The sequence below is a fragment of the Pyrgilauda ruficollis genome, unplaced genomic scaffold, assembly GCF_017590135.1.
Source record: "Pyrgilauda ruficollis isolate IOZ18807 unplaced genomic scaffold, ASM1759013v1 scaffold113, whole genome shotgun sequence".
Taxonomy (NCBI): Eukaryota; Metazoa; Chordata; class Aves; order Passeriformes; family Passeridae; genus Pyrgilauda; species Pyrgilauda ruficollis.
Window position 1 is genome coordinate 1,355,304 of NW_024509544.1, and position 16,523 is coordinate 1,371,826.

General features: G+C 66.9%; 4 protein-coding genes across 4 annotated transcripts; 3 read left to right on the forward strand and 1 right to left on the reverse strand.

Annotated features, from left to right (window-relative positions):
• The first annotated feature begins 22 nt into the window (after positions 1 to 22).
• VAMP8 (vesicle associated membrane protein 8) lies at positions 23 to 1,748 on the forward strand. Its single transcript, XM_041479405.1, has 3 exons — positions 23 to 73; positions 752 to 925; positions 1,541 to 1,748. Exons 1-3 carry the CDS (start codon positions 71 to 73, stop codon positions 1,682 to 1,684), a joined length of 321 nt encoding a protein of 106 aa, XP_041335339.1. The 5' UTR covers positions 23 to 70; the 3' UTR covers positions 1,685 to 1,748.
• Positions 1,749 to 2,046: 298 nt separating this feature from the next.
• Positions 2,047 to 4,655, forward strand: LOC121359980 (synaptobrevin-like protein 5). Its single transcript, XM_041479418.1, is given in 4 exon segments — positions 2,047 to 2,588; positions 3,140 to 3,271; positions 3,960 to 4,137; positions 4,140 to 4,655. Coding segments are annotated over 4 exon segments (384 nt in total). The 5' UTR covers positions 2,047 to 2,585; the 3' UTR covers positions 4,211 to 4,655.
• Positions 4,656 to 5,842: 1,187 nt separating this feature from the next.
• On the forward strand, positions 5,843 to 11,928 carry USP39 (ubiquitin specific peptidase 39). Its single transcript, XM_041478989.1, has 12 exons — positions 5,843 to 6,471; positions 6,917 to 6,986; positions 7,074 to 7,168; positions 7,763 to 7,899; positions 8,323 to 8,475; positions 8,995 to 9,220; positions 9,565 to 9,642; positions 9,717 to 9,784; positions 10,381 to 10,712; positions 11,247 to 11,382; positions 11,464 to 11,550; positions 11,661 to 11,928. The coding sequence occupies exons 1-12, from the start codon at positions 5,862 to 5,864 to the stop codon at positions 11,706 to 11,708; spliced, it is 2,040 nt and encodes a 679-aa protein (XP_041334923.1). The 5' UTR covers positions 5,843 to 5,861; the 3' UTR covers positions 11,709 to 11,928.
• A 171-nt stretch (positions 11,929 to 12,099) lies between these two features.
• SFTPB (surfactant protein B) lies at positions 12,100 to 15,591 on the reverse strand. The gene is made up of 8 exons (XM_041478667.1): positions 15,360 to 15,591; positions 14,712 to 14,836; positions 14,334 to 14,402; positions 13,781 to 13,897; positions 13,542 to 13,640; positions 12,665 to 13,015; positions 12,217 to 12,315; positions 12,100 to 12,135 (listed from the first exon to the last, which is right to left on the reverse strand). The coding sequence occupies exons 1-8, from the start codon at positions 15,406 to 15,408 to the stop codon at positions 12,100 to 12,102; spliced, it is 945 nt and encodes a 314-aa protein (XP_041334601.1). The 5' UTR covers positions 15,409 to 15,591.
• Between the last annotated feature and the right edge of the window lie 932 nt (positions 15,592 to 16,523).

Sequence of the window (16,523 nt, forward strand, 5' to 3'; positions counted from 1 at the left end):
GGAAGCCCCGGGCAGGCGGGGCGGGTCCGGGGCCGCCGCGGGAGCGGAGCCGAGCGGGGCCGGACGGACCATGGTGGGGCCGGGGCACCGGGGAGCACCGGGGAGCACGGGGGGCACCGGGTGGGGTACGGGAGGGGCACCGGGGAGCGGTTACGGGGGCAATGGTGGGCACCGGAGGGGGGTACGGGGGTCCCCGGGATGTGTGGGGTCCCCGGGATGTGCGAGGCGGAGCAGCCGGGGTGATCCCCGGTGTCTGTGGGGTGCAAGGGGGTGTCCATAAAGGGTGAGGGGCGCCCTCGGGGTGCTTCGGGGGTCTCTGGGGTTTCGGAGTTCATGTGGGGTCTGGGGTGCCAGGGGAGGTGCCCGCCGTGCACACGGGGTGCCCTGTGGGTGCTGTGGGGGCACCTTTGGGGTGTCTGTGGGCCATGGGGAGCACTCGGGGGGTGTACCACGGGGTGCTGGGGTGCCCAGCAAGGGGGGCTTGGCGGGTTCCTTTGGGGTGCCTGGGGTGTTTGGAGGGTGCCCTGGGCATTGATGGGGTGTCTGTAGGGTGCTGTGGGGTATTTATGGGGGCACGGGGCCACCAGGGTGGGCGTGAGGTACCCGCATCGGGCAGGGGGTCACCAGGGTGGGCAGGGGTCACCAGGGTGGGCACGAGGTACCTGGATTGGGCACGGGGTCATGGGGGTGTCCGGGATCCACCTGGGGTCCCGGGGGTGCCCCTGACCCCTGACCCTGCCCTGTGCTGCAGGCGGGGGTCCCGGGGGGGTCCCCGGCGCTGGAGGGGGGCGCGGGGCGCGTGCGGGCGCTGCAGCAGGAGGTGCAGGGCGTCACCACCATCATGAGCCAGAACGTGGAGAGGATCCTGGCCCGGGGCGAGAACCTGGAGCAGCTGCACAGCAAGAGCCAGGACCTGGAGGCCACGGTGAGGGGGCACGAGAGGGGGCATGGAGGGGGCACGGGGTGCCTGCATCGGGTACGGGGTCACCAGGGTGGGCAGGGGGTCACCAGCATGGGCATGGGGTCACCAGGGTGGGCATGAGGTCACCAGTGTGGGCACAGGGTAACCAGGGTGGGCAGGGGGTCACCAGGGTGGGCACACAGCTCCCTGAGGTGACCCACGGTCCCTAAGGTGGCACGGTGTCTCTGTGGTGGTCCCAAAGCCCCCAAGGTGGTTCAGAGCTCCTGAGGTGGCACTGGGTGCCCAGGTCAGGGGACACAAGGTCCCCAAGGGAGAACGGGGACACCCAGGGTGCCCAGTGGGGTGGCACGGACCCTGGGGGGTGTCCCTAGGGTGTCTGTGGGGTCCCCAGGGTTGCAGTAGGTGTCCCCAGAGTGGCAGCAGAGGGTCTCCAGGGTGGGCAGGATTGTCCCCAGGGTGGGAGTGTGCTGTCCCCAGGGTGTCAGGGCTGTCCCCGGGGTGTCAGGGCTGTCCCCAGGGTGTGAGGGCTGTCCCCGGGGTGTGAGGGCTGTCCCCGGGGTGTCAACCTGTCCCCAGGGTGTCAGCCTGTCCCCAGGCCCCTGAGCACTGTCCCTGCAGTCGGAGCACTTCCGCACCACGTCCCAGAAGATGGCCCGGCGCTACTGGTGGAAGAACGTGAAGCTGCTCGTCATCCTCGGCCTCGTGGGTGTCATCGTGCTCATCCTCATCATCCTCCTGGCCACCGGCACCATCCCCACCTAGAGCCACTGTCCCCACGGGGACACGGCCACCCCAGGGCACAAATACAGATGGGGGAGAGCCAAGGGACCTGTGTGTGTGTGTGTGTGTGGGGTGGGGGACACAGGGGGACACCGGGGACACAGGGGGACATGGGGGACACAGGGGGACACAGGGGGACATGGGGGGACACAGATGGTGAGATGGGCATGGGGACATGAGGGGACGCATGGGAACATGGGGGGACACAGGCATGGGGACACGGAGGGGGACAGGCATAGGGACACAGGAATATGGGGGGACACGGTGGGGACAGGCCCCAGGGATGTGGGGACACTCACGTGGGGTCACGAGGGGGACACGTGTGGGGACACTGGCGTGAGGGGATGCGTGGGGGGGTGGGGGCCGTGCCAGGGCGCCGGGGGCCGTGCCAGGCACCGAGGGACAAAGGACACTGTGGTGGCACTGCCACCCTCGGAGGCTGGGGGGGGGAGAAGGGGAGGGGCAGGGACAGGGACATGGGGGGTCCCCAGGGACCAGGACACGGGGGTCCCCTGGGAGCTGGGGACACCGACATCTGTGGGGTCCCTTTCCTGGGGGACAGGGCAGTGCCAAGGACACGAGTCTGGGGGTCTTGGGAACAGGGGGGGCTGCAGGGACAGGGGGACAGGGGGGACAGGGGGACATCGGGACAGGGGGGACAGGGGTCCGGCAGCAGGGCAGGGGGCACTGGGGGGTCCTGGGGAGCCCTGTCCTGGTGTGGCCGGGGTGTCCCGGACCGTGGCCACTCGAGGGTGGCGGGGGGCGGTCCCGGTCCCTCCCGGCGGGGGCGGCCGCTGGGGCCCGAGGCGGGACGGGTACAGGAACGGGCGCACCGGTACCGGCAGCGGCACCGGCAGCGACCCCGGCCCGCGGTACCGGGACCATGGTGAGTCCCGGCCGCCGCTGGCGCCGCTTTCGCTTTCGCTTTGCGAGGGGCAGAGCGGGCTCGGAGCCACGGGAGCCGCCAGGGACGGGACCCCCGGTGCCGGTGCCGGTGCCTGTCCCGGTGCCGGTCCGCCCCCCGGGCTCTCCCTGCCGAAGGGAGGGACGCGGTCCCGGGGGTGGCGGGAGGTGGCCCGAGCGGCACTTTCCGTGTCCCCGAGTGTCCCCGAGTGTCGCTGCGTGTCCCGCGGTCCCGGTGTCCCCGTGCGTGCTCTGGCCCCGCCGTGCTCGCGTCCCCCCCGGTCCCCATCGCGGTCCCCGCCGTGTCCTCGTCCCCACGGTTTCCTGTCCCCGTGCTCCGTGTGTGCCCCCCTCGCGGTGCCATTGTCCCTGCCGTGCCCGTGTCCCCACGGTCAGGCTTTGTCCCCACGGTGGTCCCCGGTGTCCCCATGTCCCCGCCGGGCCCGTCCCCGTGGTTTTGTGTCCCCACATTCCCCGGTGCCACTTCCCCCCCGTGTCCCCACGGTGTCCCCACGTTGTCCCTCGTGTCCCCAGGCGGGGCTGGCGCGGTGCCAGCGCGAGGCCGAGGAGGTGGCGGAGCTGATGCGACAGAACGTGGCCAAGGCGCTGGAGCGGGAGGGACACCTGGAGCAGCTGCAGAGCCGCGCCCAGGCGCGTCGACAGGCGGTGCGACACGGGGACACGGGGGTGGCACTGCGGGGACACCTGGAGCAGAGCCGGGCGGGGCCCGGGGACACACATGGATGGGGTGACACTAAAGGGACACACACGGCCCGGGGATGGGGTGGCACTAAAGGGACACACATGGCCCGGGGATGGGGTGGCACTAAAGGGACACACACGGCCTGGGGATGGGGTGGCACTAAAGGGACACATGGAGTGACACAGGGGACACAGGGACCGCAGGGAGGGGGAGTGGGGCTTTATGGGGACACGTAAACCTGGGGACACAGAGCCCAGGGGACACTGCAGGGGTGTAAAGGGAGGACCTGTTACAGGACAGACAGCTGGGGTGACAGTCCAGGGACATCGAGCCCTGGGCAGGGACATAGAGAGCCCCAGGAGGGACAAATTACTGGGACATAGAGCCTTGGGGTGACCCAGAGTGCTGGGGGACACTGGGGGGACACCCAGGGCTGGGGACACTGTGGGGACACCCAGAGCTTGGGGACACTGTGGACACCCAGGGGCTGGGGACACTGTGGACACCCAGATCTGGGGACACTGCGGGGACTCCATGGGGACACCCAGCTGGGGAGGAGAGGCTCTGGGGGGGTGTCTGTCTGTCCCCAGGTGTCCCCCCAGCCCCTGTGCAGCCCGTGGCACTGTCCCCTGTCCCCTCCTGTCCCCGCAGAGCGAGGCCTTCACCCGCACCACGCGCGCGGTGACGCGGCGCCAGCGCAGGGGACACCGCCGGTGGCAGCTGGTGGCCCTCGGCCTCGGCCTCCTCCTCCTCTTCATCCTGGGGCTGGCACTGGCGCTGGCCCTGGCACACTCGTCCCCCGGGACTGTCACCAGCACTGTCCCCACCCCGCGGGGGGCACCGAGCACCCCCCCAGCACTGCAGGGAGCCCACGAGGACAGAGGGACCACGGTGACAAATAAGTGACAAATAAACACCAGGGCTCTTGGGGACACCCTGCAAGGACAACAACAGTGGGACGATCCTCGAGGAGACCCCACGAGGAACAAACTCCAAAATCTGCTCTGAAGGGACCCCACAATAAAAACCCCCTGGGGGAAAACACCAGCAGCAGGAGCAGCAGCAGCAGCTCTCTGGGGAGACCCTGAACCCCAAACCAGCAGGATGGACTGGGGGAGACCCTGCAGGAAACAAACACCAGGATCTGGTCTGGGGAGACCCTACAAGAAACAAACACCAGGATCTGGTCTGGGGAGACCCTGCAAGGAAACAAACACCAGGATCTGGTTTGGGGAGATCCTACAATAAATAAATAAACACCAGGATCTGGTTTGGGATGACCCTACAATAAATAAATACCAGGATCTGGTTTGGGGAGATCCTACAATAAATAAATAAACACCAGGATCTGGTGCCACCAACCTGGGCTGGGGGCAGGAGGGGGACACAGAGGGGACCCTGGGGACACAGAGGGGACCTGAGGAGGGGGTGGGCACTCCAGGGAGGGGACATGGTGACACCTGGGAGGGACCAGGGGGGAACGTGACACCTGGGGACCCAGGAGCTGCGTCACTCCCCCTGCCGTGCCTCAGTTTCCCCGAGCAGTGAGAGACACCAGAGCCTCGCAGCACCTTTATTGACACCGGGGGTGGGGAGGTGGCGCCGGTGGCAGGGGGGTGGCCGTGTCCGGGGGCTGTGGCGGTGTCACCCGGTGCCCCGGCGCTTGCTGAGCTCGTCCTGCACGCGCTGGCACAGCGCCCGGCGCAGCGGCGGCTCCAGCGGGCTCCGGGCGCACACCCGGCGTGTCACCTCCTCGGCGCTGTCCCCCTGCGACAGCCGTGTCACCCGCCCTGCCCGCCGCGGCTCCGGGGAGCCCACCGCCCCATCCCGGGCATCCCGGGCACCCCCATCCAGGGCACCCCATCCAGGGCACCCCGGGCATCCGCATTCCCTCAGCCTCCGTTCCCCGTTCCCGGTTGCCCCGCACCTGGTGCACGATCACGGCCGTCACCCGCCCGTCGTCCCCCTCGTACTCGAGGCAGAAGAGCCGCGGTCCCCGGGCCGATTCCGGGGGGTCCCCGCGGCTCTCGGGGGGGGGCCCCGCGCTGGCATCGCCCCCGGGCCCGCCTGCGGCACCCGCACCCCTCAGCGGGGCACCGGGGCACCGGGACAGCACCCACGGGGTCCCCATCCCCGGTGTCTCCATCCCCGGTGTCCCCGATCCCCAATGTCCCCATCCCCAATGTCCCGATCCCCGGTGTCTCCATCCCCGGTGTCCCCGATCCCCGGTGTCCCCATCCTCCGGTGTCTCCATCCCCGGTGTCCCTCCTGTCCCCATCCCCCGGTGTCCCCCCCCCCCGGTTCTCGCTCACCGCCGCCCCGGTGCGCTCGGTACACCTGCTGGTCGGGCCGCCGGGGCCGCGCCGGGCCCGGGATCAGCCGCGTCCGCGCTCGGCCCCGCGCCTGCCGCACCGCGCGGTCGTACGCGTCCCTGGGCACGGGGAAAACAGCGGCGTTACGGGGTGAGGGGAGCACCGGGGCCAAACCGGCCCGGGGAGGAGGGTCCCGGCGGGGCCGGGCCCGTACCGGTACCTGGCGAGCTGGTTGCGGCGGATGTGCCGCACGAAGCCGTGGCTCATGTCTAGCCGTCCCCCCGGCCGGCAGCGCCAGCCGGGGGCCGCCGTTGTGGCCGCCGCCTCCATCCCGGTACCGGCGGCCGGGGTCGGTACCGGGGGCGCGGCGCCTTTAAGAGCCCCCGGTGCCGCCGCGCGCCGGCAGGGGACGCCGCAGCGCGCAGGCGCGGTAGCACATTGTCACTCAGCGGCGGCCGCGCATGCGCACAGTAACGCAGACCGATTTGCCCCTCGCGCGGCGCATGCGCAGATCGCCCGAACCGCCGCCATGTCGAGCCGCGGGAGGCGGGACCGCGACCCCCGGGAGCCCCGGGAGCCCCGCGGGGCCTCCGCCGCCCGCGCCTCCTCCCGCAGCCGCCGCGACGCCGATGGCGAGCGCCCGCGGGGCCGGCGGGACGCCGAGCGGGAGCGCGCGCGGCGGGAGGCGGCGGAGGCGCTGCCGGTGGATCTCGCGCGCGTCAAGCGGGAACCGGGCACCGGCACCGGTACCGGCGGCGGCGTCTGGGGAGGCTCCGGCACCGCCGCGCCCGTGCGGGTGAAGAGGGAGCGGGAGCCGGATGGAGATTCCGACCCTGAGCCCGAGCCCGCCGGTGGGGACCGGGAGGAACGGGGGGGACCGAGGGGCTGGGGGGACACGGGGTGTGAGGGAGGTCTGGGGGTGTGAGGGGACACTGAGGGTGTGAGGGGATATTGGGGGTGTGGGGGGACACTGAGGGTGTGAGGGGACACTGAGGGTGTGAGGGGGGTCTGGGGGTGTGAGGGGACACGGGGTGTCTGGAGAGACTCTAAAATGACACTGGGGGTGTCTGGAGAGACTAAAATGACACTGGGGTGTCTGGGGGGTTTCTGGGACCGGGGGCTCACCAGGGTCACTGCTCCTGGGGTCCTGAGCTCGGCTCTGGGCAGGGTTTGGAGGCACTGGGAGCAGCTGGGGCTCAGCCCCGGGGAGCTGTCACAGAGGGGGGGCTGGGTGGGATCATCCTCGTGTTTTTGGGGTTCTTGTGCCCCCCTTTTCACACCCTCCCACCCCCCCAGTGCGCTACGGGCGCTTCGACCCCGAGGACCAGCGCAGCCGGCACTGCCCCTACCTGGACACCATCAACAAGTGGGTGACGGGGCTGCTTCGGGGTGCCCCTCTCCCTGGGGGTCCCCCCCGCTGCCCCCCAGCCCTGTGACACCGCTCTCCCCCCAGGAGTGTCCTGGACTTCGACTTTGAGAAGCTCTGCTCCATCTCCCTGTCCCACATCAACGTCTACGCCTGCCTGGTCTGCGGGAAGTACTTCCAGGGTGAGACCCCCCCTCTGGGACTGCTGGGGCATGGGGACAGCAGGGGACAGCCAGGGGACAGGCAGGAGTGATGGGGGACAGCCAGGGGACAGGCAGGAGTGAAGGGGGACAGCCAGGGGACAGGCAAGAGTGATGTGGGACACCACTGGGAACAGCCAAGAGCAAGGGGGGACAGCCAGAAGTGATGGGGGACTCTCAGGGGACAGCCAGGGGACAGGCAGGAGTGATGAGGGACGCCACTGGGAACAGCCAAGAGCAAGGGGGGACAGCCAGAAGTGATGGGGGTCTCTCAGGGGACAGCCAGGACAGATGGGGGGCACCCAGGGGACACCCAGGGACAGGGCACAAGGGGTCTGTGGTGTTGCTGGGGACACCCAGGGCTTTGGGGACACGCAGGGACAGGGAGCAGCCAGGGACAGGCTGCTGTCAAGGGGCACAAAGAGGATGCCTGGGGAGGGCCACCATGGGGACACCAGGGACAGGGTGGCTGCTGGGGCAGCTCAGGGACCCTCCAGCAGGCACGGGGACCCTCTGTGTGCCCCCTGCCTCTGGCACGGTGCTCGGTGCCACCCCTGGTGCCCGTGTCCCCCACAGGCCGCGGGCTGAAGTCGCACGCCTACATCCACAGTGTGCAGCTGAGCCACCACGTGTTCCTCAACCTGCACACGCTCAAGTTCTACTGCCTGCCCGACAACTACGAGATCATCGACTCCTCCCTCGAGGACATCACGGTGCTGGGGCTGGGGGGGGCTGCCCACACCTCAGGGGCTGGGGATGGGGTCTGCCCCAGATCTGAGGGGGTTGGGTGGGGATCTGCCCCAGATCTGAGGGGTTTGGGATGGGGTTTTTTCCCACTCCTGAGGGATTTGGGATGGAGTCTGCCCCAGCTCTGAGGGGTTTGGGACGGGGTCTGCCCCAGATCTGAGGGGTTTGGGATGGGGTCTGTCCCAGATCTGAGGGGTTTGGGATGGGGTCTGTCCCAGATCTGAGGGGTTGGGATGGGGTCCCCAGCTCTGAGGGGTTCAGGTGGGGTCCCCAGCTCTGGGGGGGTTCAGGTTGGGGTCCCCAGCTCTGGGGGGGTTCAGGTTGGGGTCCCCAGCTCTGGGGGGGTTCAGGTTGGGGTCCCCAGCTCTGAGGGCTCTCTCCCCCCACAGTATGTGCTGAAGCCCACCTTCACAGCCCAGCACATCGCCCACCTGGACAAACAGGCCAAGCTGTCCCGGGCCTACGATGGCACCACGTACCTGCCTGGCATCGTGGGGCTCAACAACATCAAGGCCAACGACTATGCCAACGCTGTGCTGCAGGTGACACCAGACACCAGGGTGGGGGCTTCCTTCTGGGGTGAAACCCCCCCAAAACAGCACTGTGGGTCTGACAGGGAGGAATCACACCTTTCCTCTCATAGGCTGTGCATTGTGAGGGGGTTCAGGTTTCATTCTAGGCTGAGACCCTCCCAAAATCCTGCTCTGGGGGTCTTGGGGACGAGTCCCACCTCTTTTCCCATAGCATATGTACATGAGGGATCATTTTGGGCTGAATCCCCTATGAAATCCTCCTAAAATCCCACTCCTGAGGGTGGATCCCACCTTCCATTCTGCAGGCATTACACCTGTGGGATGCAGCTGGCCTTTTAGGGTGAAAGCCCCCCATAACCGTTCCCAAACCCCTCTGTGGGGCCGGCAGGGATCATCCCCACTCCGGATCCTTTCCCTTTCATACTGTTTGAGATTCCCTACCCACAGCAGTGCAGGGTCTGCCCCAAAGCCCCCCAGATCCCCCACCATGGGGGTCACGGGGCTGAATCCCCCCTGCTCTGTCCCCAGGCCCTGTCCAACGTGCCTCCCCTGAGGAATTACTTCCTGGAGGAGGAGAACTACCGGCACATCCAGCGCCCGCCCGGGGACATCATGTTCCTGCTGGTGCAGCGCTTCGGGGAGCTCATGAGGAAGCTCTGGAACCCCAGGAACTTCAAGGCACACGTGTCCCCCCACGAGATGCTGCAGGCCGTGGTGCTGTGCAGCAAGAAGAACTTCCAGATCACCAAGCAGGGTGAGGTTTGGGGGTGCAGGGCTGGGGGGCAAAGCTGGGTTTGAGGGGAAGAGCTGGGCTTGGGAGGCTCTAGGTTTGGGGGTGCAGGGCTGGGTTTGGGGGGCAGTGCTGGGTTTGAGGGGAAAAGCTGGATCTTGGGGCCTTTGGATTTGGGGGTGCAGGGCTGGGTTGGGGAGGCAGTTCTGGGTCTGGGGGCTTTGGACTCAGGGGTGCAGGGCTGGGTTGGGGGTGCAGGGTCTGGGGTCTCTGGATTCAGGGTGCAGGGTCTGGGGGTGCAGGGTCTGGGGTCTCTGCATGCAGGGGCAGAGCAGGATGCAGGCTCAGCTCCAGCTCTGCTGTTGCAGGGGATGGGGTGGAGTTCCTGTCCTGGTTCCTGAACGCGCTGCACGCCGCGCTGGGCGGCACCAAGAGGAAAAAGAAGAGTGAGTGAGGGGAGGTTCTGGGGGGGCCTTTGTGGGCTGCTGTCCCCCCACTGAGCCCCACTTTGTCCCCCCAGCCATCGTCACCGACGTGTTCCAGGGCTCCATGCGCATCTTCACCAAGAAGCTGCCACACCCTGACCTGGTGGGACTTGGGGGGGGAATGGGAGGTGTTGGGGTGCGGTGGGGGGTGTCAGGGTATGGGGGGCAGTGATGGGTGTTGGGGTGCAGTGTGGGGTGCCGGTGTCCAACGGGATTTTGGCGGGGGGAGTTGGGGTGCAGTGGGAATGGCAGGGTCAGAAAAAGGGGTGTTGGGGTCACATGGGGGTGATGGGGTTCTGACAGGGGCTTGGGTCAAATGAGGAGTGTGATGGGGTTAAATGAGGGATGGGGCGAGGTGTTGGGGTACGGTGGGGGGCCTTTGGGTACAACACAGGGGTGTTAGGGTCTAGTGGGGGTGGCAGGGTTGTATGGGGTGGTGTTAGGGTCAGTGGGGTGATGGGTCCAGTGGGGTGATGGATCCAGTGGGGGGTGATGGATCCAGTGGGGGGTGATGGATCCAGTGGGGGGTGTTGGGTCCAATGTAGGATGTTGGATCCATTGGCGGGTGCTGGGTTCAATGGGGAGTGTTGGGTCTGGTTGGGGTGTGATGGATCCAGCTGCTGTGTCCAGTGGGAATGTGGGGTCCAGCAGGGCTGACGTGCCCCACGGGGCTGACGTGTGCCCCACGGGTGCCCGCAGCCCGCGGAGGAGAAGGCGCAGCTGCTGCAGAACAGCGAGTACCAGGAGCGCATGGTGGAGTCCACCTTCCTGTACCTGACCCTGGACCTGCCCACGGCGCCGCTCTACAAGGACGAGAAGGAGCAGCTCATCATCCCCCAGGTGCCCCTGTTCAGCATCCTGGCCAAGTTCAACGGCAGCACAGAGAAGGAGTACAAGACCTACAAGGAGAACTTCCTGAAGCGCTTCCAGCTCACACGCCTGCCCCCCTACCTCATCTTCTGCATCAAGCGCTTCACCAAGAACAACTTCTTCGTGGAGAAGAACCCCACCATTGTCAACTTCCCCATCACGTGAGCCTGGGACACCCAGGGCTGTGGGGACAAGCAGGGACAGGGTGGCTGCTGGGGGAGCTCAGGGACCCTCCAGCGGGCACAGCCCCCCTGTATGTGCCCGGGGGATCCTTTCTGTGCCCCCTGCTTTGGGGGGCTGGGAGCTTGTGGAGAGGGTTAAAAGCATCTAAGAGGAGATCTGTGAGACATCTAGAGGGGCTTTGGAAGCACCTGAGCCAGGGGAGTAGAAGTGTCCAGGATTTGAAGGTGTCTAGGGTGGTATGTGGGCATCTGAGTGGGCTTTGAGTGGTGTTTAGGCATGAAAAAGGGATTTGAAGGCACCTGGGGATGTCGGGGAGTTCGTGACACCTGGGATGGGGATGTAGATATGTGAGGGAGTGTGGTGGGCGTCTGGGGGGGATTGCAGCATCCAGGAGGGACAGGAGCCCCGTGGAGCTGTCTGAGGGTGCTGTGGGTGGGCATCTGGGGGGGATTGCAGCATCCAGGAGGGACAGGAGCTCTGTGGAGCTGTCTGAGGGTGCTGTGGGCTCCCAGGAACGTGGACCTGCGGGAGTACCTGTCGGAGGAGGTGCAGGCCACGCACTCCCACACCACCTACGACCTCATCGCCAACATCGTGCACGACGGGAAGCCCTCGGAGGGCTCCTACCGCATCCACGTCCTGCACCACGTGAGTGTCCCCTCCCCGGGGGGCTCGGGGGGACCACGGGGACCCCCCAGAGTCACCCTGACCCCTCTTGGGTCCTGGCAGGGCACAGGGAAGTGGTACGAGCTGCAGGACCTGCAGGTGACCGACATCCTGCCCCAGATGATCACCCTGTCCGAGGCCTACATCCAGGTGAGGGGGGACAGGGGGTACCCCCAGAATGTCCTGTGACACCCCCTGAATTTCCCCTGACACCCCCTAACATCTCCTGTGCCCCCCAACCCCCTCCTGCTCTCCTGCAGATTTGGAAGCGACGCGAGGAGGATGAGACGAACCAACAAGGCGCCTGAGAGCCTTGGGGACACCCAGAAACCCCCCTGGGGACACCCCCAGCTCCCCCTCGGGGGTATCCCCACCCCCCTAGGGGTGCCCTTACACCCCTTTAGGAGCAGCCCAAGCTCCCCCGTGGTCACCCAGAGACTCGCAGGGACACCTGATGCCCACCTGGGGACACCCTCAGTCCCCCTGCAGGTGCGTGTGTCCCAGTAAATGCCACCTGCTATTTTTGTAGCTCATTTTCACCTCTTCTCTTCTTTGGGTTTTGTGGGTTTGTGGTTTCTGCTGCTTCCCTCCCAGCACCCCGTGAGCCCCCAGCCCCCATCGGTCCCCAAAATCCCCAAAGGCTGAGGCAGAGCTGCATCCAAGCTTTATTGGGGAAAGCTGGGGGGTCCTGGTGCCCCCCTACAGCCAGACGTGCTCCCGGCAGTGCTGCAGGGCCTGCAAGGGGCCCAGGGGTCAGCTGGGGGTGCAGGGGGTGGCAGCCCCCATGTCCCCCGTGTCCCCTGTGTCCCCACTCACCTGGCAGCGCCGCGCGGCCTCCGGGCCCGAGCACCAGAAGATGGGGCCCAGGGCACAGGGGCCCAGGGACAGTGCAGGGACAGCGGCACCTTTGGGGTCCTGGGGGGGACACAGGCATGAGGGGCTCCCCCAAGGGTGGGGGCACACCCAGGACCCCCCAAGCCCCCTCCCCAGGCTGTGACTCTGGCACTGGAGGGAGGGTGGCACTGACTGGGGATCTCACTGACAGGACTGTGACAGTCCACGATGTGTCCCCAAGGACTGTGACACCCAGGATGTGTCCCTTTGGGGCTGCACCAACATTTGTGTCCCTGGCGTGGCTCCCGGGGACCTCGACACTCAGTGGTGTGTCCTTGGGGCTGTGACACTCCTGGACGTGTCCCCTCATTGTTGTGTGACCCTGGCGTGCCCCGTCACCTCCCAGCCATCCTCTCCGTGTCCCCCTCACCTCCTCCCTGACACAGTCCGCCAGCCGCACCACGATGGTCTCCAGCACCCAGGGCGGTGGCAGCGTCCCCGCGTGCTCGCTGTCCCCGCTGTCCCCGCTGCGGCAGGCGAGGAACAGGCGGCAGAGCAGGCGCGGCCCCAGGCGGCCCAGCAGCCGCTCGAGCGCCAGGGCCGCGTAGCGCTCGGCCAGGCACTGGCACGCCCCGGCCACCGGCAACGGCAGCGCCCGGCACAGCCCGGCCACCGCCGCGGCCACCGAGCCCACGGGGACAGCGGCCTCGGCCCGCGCCACCAGCGAGCGGCACAGCCAGCACAGCGGCAGCGGCAGCGCCTGCGGGGACAGCCCGGAGCCCTGCGGGGGACAGGGGACACTGCAGCCAGGGCAGGGACACTGCAGCAGAGAGGGGACACTGCAGCAGTGCTGGGGACACTGCAGGGGACAGGGGACACTGCAGCGGAGAGGGGACACTGCAGCGGTGCTGGGGGCACTGCAGCGGAGAGGGGACACTGCAGGGGACATGGGACACTGCAGGGGACAGGGGACACTGCAGCGGAGAGGGGACACTGCACCCGCTGCTGGGACACTGCACCTGGTACTGGGGACACTGCAGAGGAGAGGGGACACTGCAGAGGAGAGGGGACACTGCAGAGGAAGAGGGGACGTTGCTGCCAGTGCTGGGGACACTGCAGGGGACAGGGGACACTGCACCTGCTGCTGGCACACTGCGACCAGTGCTGGGATGCTGCACCTGGTACTGGGGACAGTGCTGGCAGTGCGGGGACACTGCAGGGGCAGAGGGGACACTGCAGCGGTGCTGGGGACTCTGCGTGGCCGTGTCCCCCCGCCACCCACCCCTGCTGTCCCCGTGTCCCCGTACCTGCAGGTGGCTGCCGGGCACCTCCAGGACGGGCAGGGCCAGCGCGGCGCCGGGCTCTGCAGGACACAGCTGCAGCTTGGCACAGACCTCGCGGGGCTTCTGCGGGCCAGCACAGCGTGACACAGCTGTCCCCAAGCCCCCGGGGTGCCCCTGGGTGCCCTGCTGTGCCCGCTGCCCCCCATGTCCCTGGGGGCCACAGTGTCCCCAAGGCCCCTCCCGTGTGCCCCACTGCCACTCACGAGGTGCTGGAGGTCCCGGAGGAGTTGATGGACAAGCCACTTAACCAGCTGCTGGCACGGGATCTCCACCAAAGGGAGATGTGGGCACACCAACCCCACCACGTGCTCCAGCACCTCCTGCACCAGGGCACCGACAGTGACAGTGACACCACCATGATACCCCACAGTGACACCCACAGTGACAGCCACCACTGCCATACCACCACCACCACACCCCAGCCACACCTGTCACCACTGGTGCCCGTGGGTGGTGCCCATGGCACACACGATGGCATCCACCCTGTCCCCTCACCACAGTGGCACCCGCTGGCACCTGCCACCACCTCACCCGCCGTCCCAGCACCCGCAGTGACACACAGCACCATGGTGGCATCTGTGACCCTGGCACCCTCAGTGGCAGCCACCACCTCCTCAGCGACAGTGGCACTCCCAGTGGCACCTCCCTGTGCCCAGTGGCACTTGCTGGCACCCACCATGACACCCCATGGCACCTGTGCCTGTGGCCCCCACGGTGACACCCCCAGTGCCACCTGTCCCCCACCCCCAGTGTCACCTCCACGGCCGTTTGGTTGGAGATTTGGCGGAGGAAGTCCACGAAGTGCTGGCATATGGCACAGGTGTCCTGCAGGAGAGGACAGGGGGACATGGGGACACGGGGGTCTGGGACATTGGGGAATGGCCACAGAGGAGGACAGGGACGTGGGGAGCATGAGGAGGTGGGACATGGGGACGTGGGGGAATGGGGACATGAGGACATGGGGGAATGGGGACATGGGGACCGAGGGGGACGCGTGTGGACTCATTGGTGTGGCACCATGGTGGGAGTGCTGGGACCCCTGTGGGGTTCTGGGGACACCCAGGGGGCACAGGGACGGAGGGAAGGGTGGAGGGACATTAGAGGGGTGATGGGGACACGGGGGGGGTCTCTCACCACTTCGGGGGGTCCCTGGGTGAGGTGGGGGCAGCGCCCCAGGGCCCCGCAGCGCAGCGCCGTCACCCAGTCCTGGCACCAGGCAGAGGGGGGCACCCCACAGCCCCCCCCCGGCGCCCCCAGACCTGTGGCCACTGTCAGCACCCGGCCAGGGGCACCTGGCAATCCAGGTGGAGTCACCCCCCCCCAAAACCAGCCCTCTTGGGGACACCCGGGATTGGGGGATCCCCTCAATGCACCCCCCCAACACCCCATCCCGGGGGGCCCTGGCACCGTGACCCCCCCTATCCACACAGCACCCCCAAACCCCACTCCTGCCCTCACGGGGTGACCCGGGTGGAAGAGACCCCCCCAGGGACACCCCCATACCCCACGAAGGGTCCCAGACCCCCCCCAAGGGCTCCCTTCCCCCCTTGCCAGGAGTCCGTGCACGGGGTCCTTGAGGGGGACACCCAGATTTGGGGACACCTGGCTTTGGGGACAGCCAGCTTTGGGGACACCTGGCTTTGGGGACAGCCAGCTTTGGGGACAGCCAGCTTTGGGGACACCCAGGTTTGGGGACACCTGGCTTTGGGGACAGCCAGCTTTGGGGGTGCCCGGCTCTGGGGGTGCTCCGGGCTGCCCCAGGTTTGGGGGGCACGGCCCTACCTGGGGTGGTCCCGAGCAGGGCGAGGAGCAGCGGCAGCGCCAGGGCCATGGCGGGGACAGGAGGGGACAGCGCTGGCACGGCCGAGCCCGCGGCCTCTTAAAGCCCCGCAGGGCAGGCGGGATGTGGCACCGCGCCAGCTCACGGGGACAGGTGTGCCACACCCGCGGGGACGCTGCGGACCTGCCACCCCCGCCCTGCCACTCTGCTGCTGGCCCCACGCCCGTGTCCCCACTCAAGGGCCCCACGTCCCCAGCAGGGACCCCTGGCAATGTCCCCGTCCCCGTCCTGCCCATCCCCCAGCCTTGTGCCACCCCCTGACTGTGCCCCCTGTCCCCTCCCCGCTGTCCCTTCCCGGCAGGTCCCTCCCCGCCACCACCGTGACCCCACTTGTCACTCGAGAGCCCTCAGGGCAGGTGTGGCCCCACGGGCGGGGCACCTGCCCCAGGTGAGGCACCGCGATGGCTCCCAGGTGGCCCCGTGTCCCTCTGTCCCCCCCCCGTGCCACCCTCCCACCCTGTCCTTGTCCCCCCCGGTGCCACCCCGTCCTTCTGCCACCTCCGCGCTCAGCGTCCCCTCCCCTCCCGCAGCAATCCCGGCTCTTTCGTAACGAAATAATTTATTTCCTAACAATCAAACAAGACAGAAATATCCATGGACACAGCAAAGATCTCCTAAAACACGGAATTCCTAAAAAAAAACCAAAAAAACAAAAACAGAAAAAAAAAAAAAGAAAAAGAAAAAAGAAAAAAAAAAAGCAAAAAAAAAAAAAAAAAAAGCCTGAATTTGCAGTCTGGATGGGTCACGCCTGGTGGCAGATATGGTGGGCTGGTGGTACATGGCATTTCTTGCTGTCTGGCTTTGCATGTGTTCAGCCTGAGCGCCCAGAGTCTGGACCTTTTTCTGAGCAAGCCAAATTACCCTTAACCACATAACCACACCGCCCCATCTGTGACCTCTCCTCCTGGATCTGGAAGGACCCGCCCTCTCCGTGAAAGACAGTTAATTGCATCTCCATGATAATCGAGCCCAAAGACTGCTAGTAAGTAGAGGCTATCAATTGTGTTGAAGTAGGACTTCTGCTATTTGTGTTCCAGATTAATATCCACCAAGGATTTCCTAAAGCTGTTGGACTCTAGCCCACATATGCAAAGACAATCTGAAGT

Bases quoted from the DNA above. Each gene is read 5' to 3' on its own strand.
- VAMP8 (XM_041479405.1), top strand. The intron at 926-1,540 runs GTGAGGGGGCAC...CTGTCCCTGCAG, and splicing joins GCCAGGACCTGGAGGCCACG to TCGGAGCACTTCCGCACCAC.
- USP39 (XM_041478989.1), top strand. From the start codon at position 5,862: ATGTGCCGCACGAAGCCGTGGCTCATGTCTAGCCGTCCCCCCGGCCGG. The intron at 6,987-7,073 runs GTGGGTGACGGG...CTCTCCCCCCAG, and splicing joins TACCTGGACACCATCAACAA to GAGTGTCCTGGACTTCGACT. The intron at 7,900-8,322 runs GTGCTGGGGCTG...CTCCCCCCACAG, and splicing joins CCTCCCTCGAGGACATCACG to TATGTGCTGAAGCCCACCTT.
- SFTPB (XM_041478667.1), bottom strand. From the start codon at position 15,408: ATGGCCCTGGCGCTGCCGCTGCTCCTCGCCCTGCTCGGGACCACCCCA. The intron at 14,837-15,359 runs GTAGGGCCGTGC...CAGTGGCCACAG, and splicing joins CCTGCTCGGGACCACCCCAG to GTCTGGGGGCGCCGGGGGGG. The intron at 13,016-13,541 runs GTACGGGGACAC...TGTCCCCCGCAG, and splicing joins TGCCCGGCAGCCACCTGCAG to GGCTCCGGGCTGTCCCCGCA.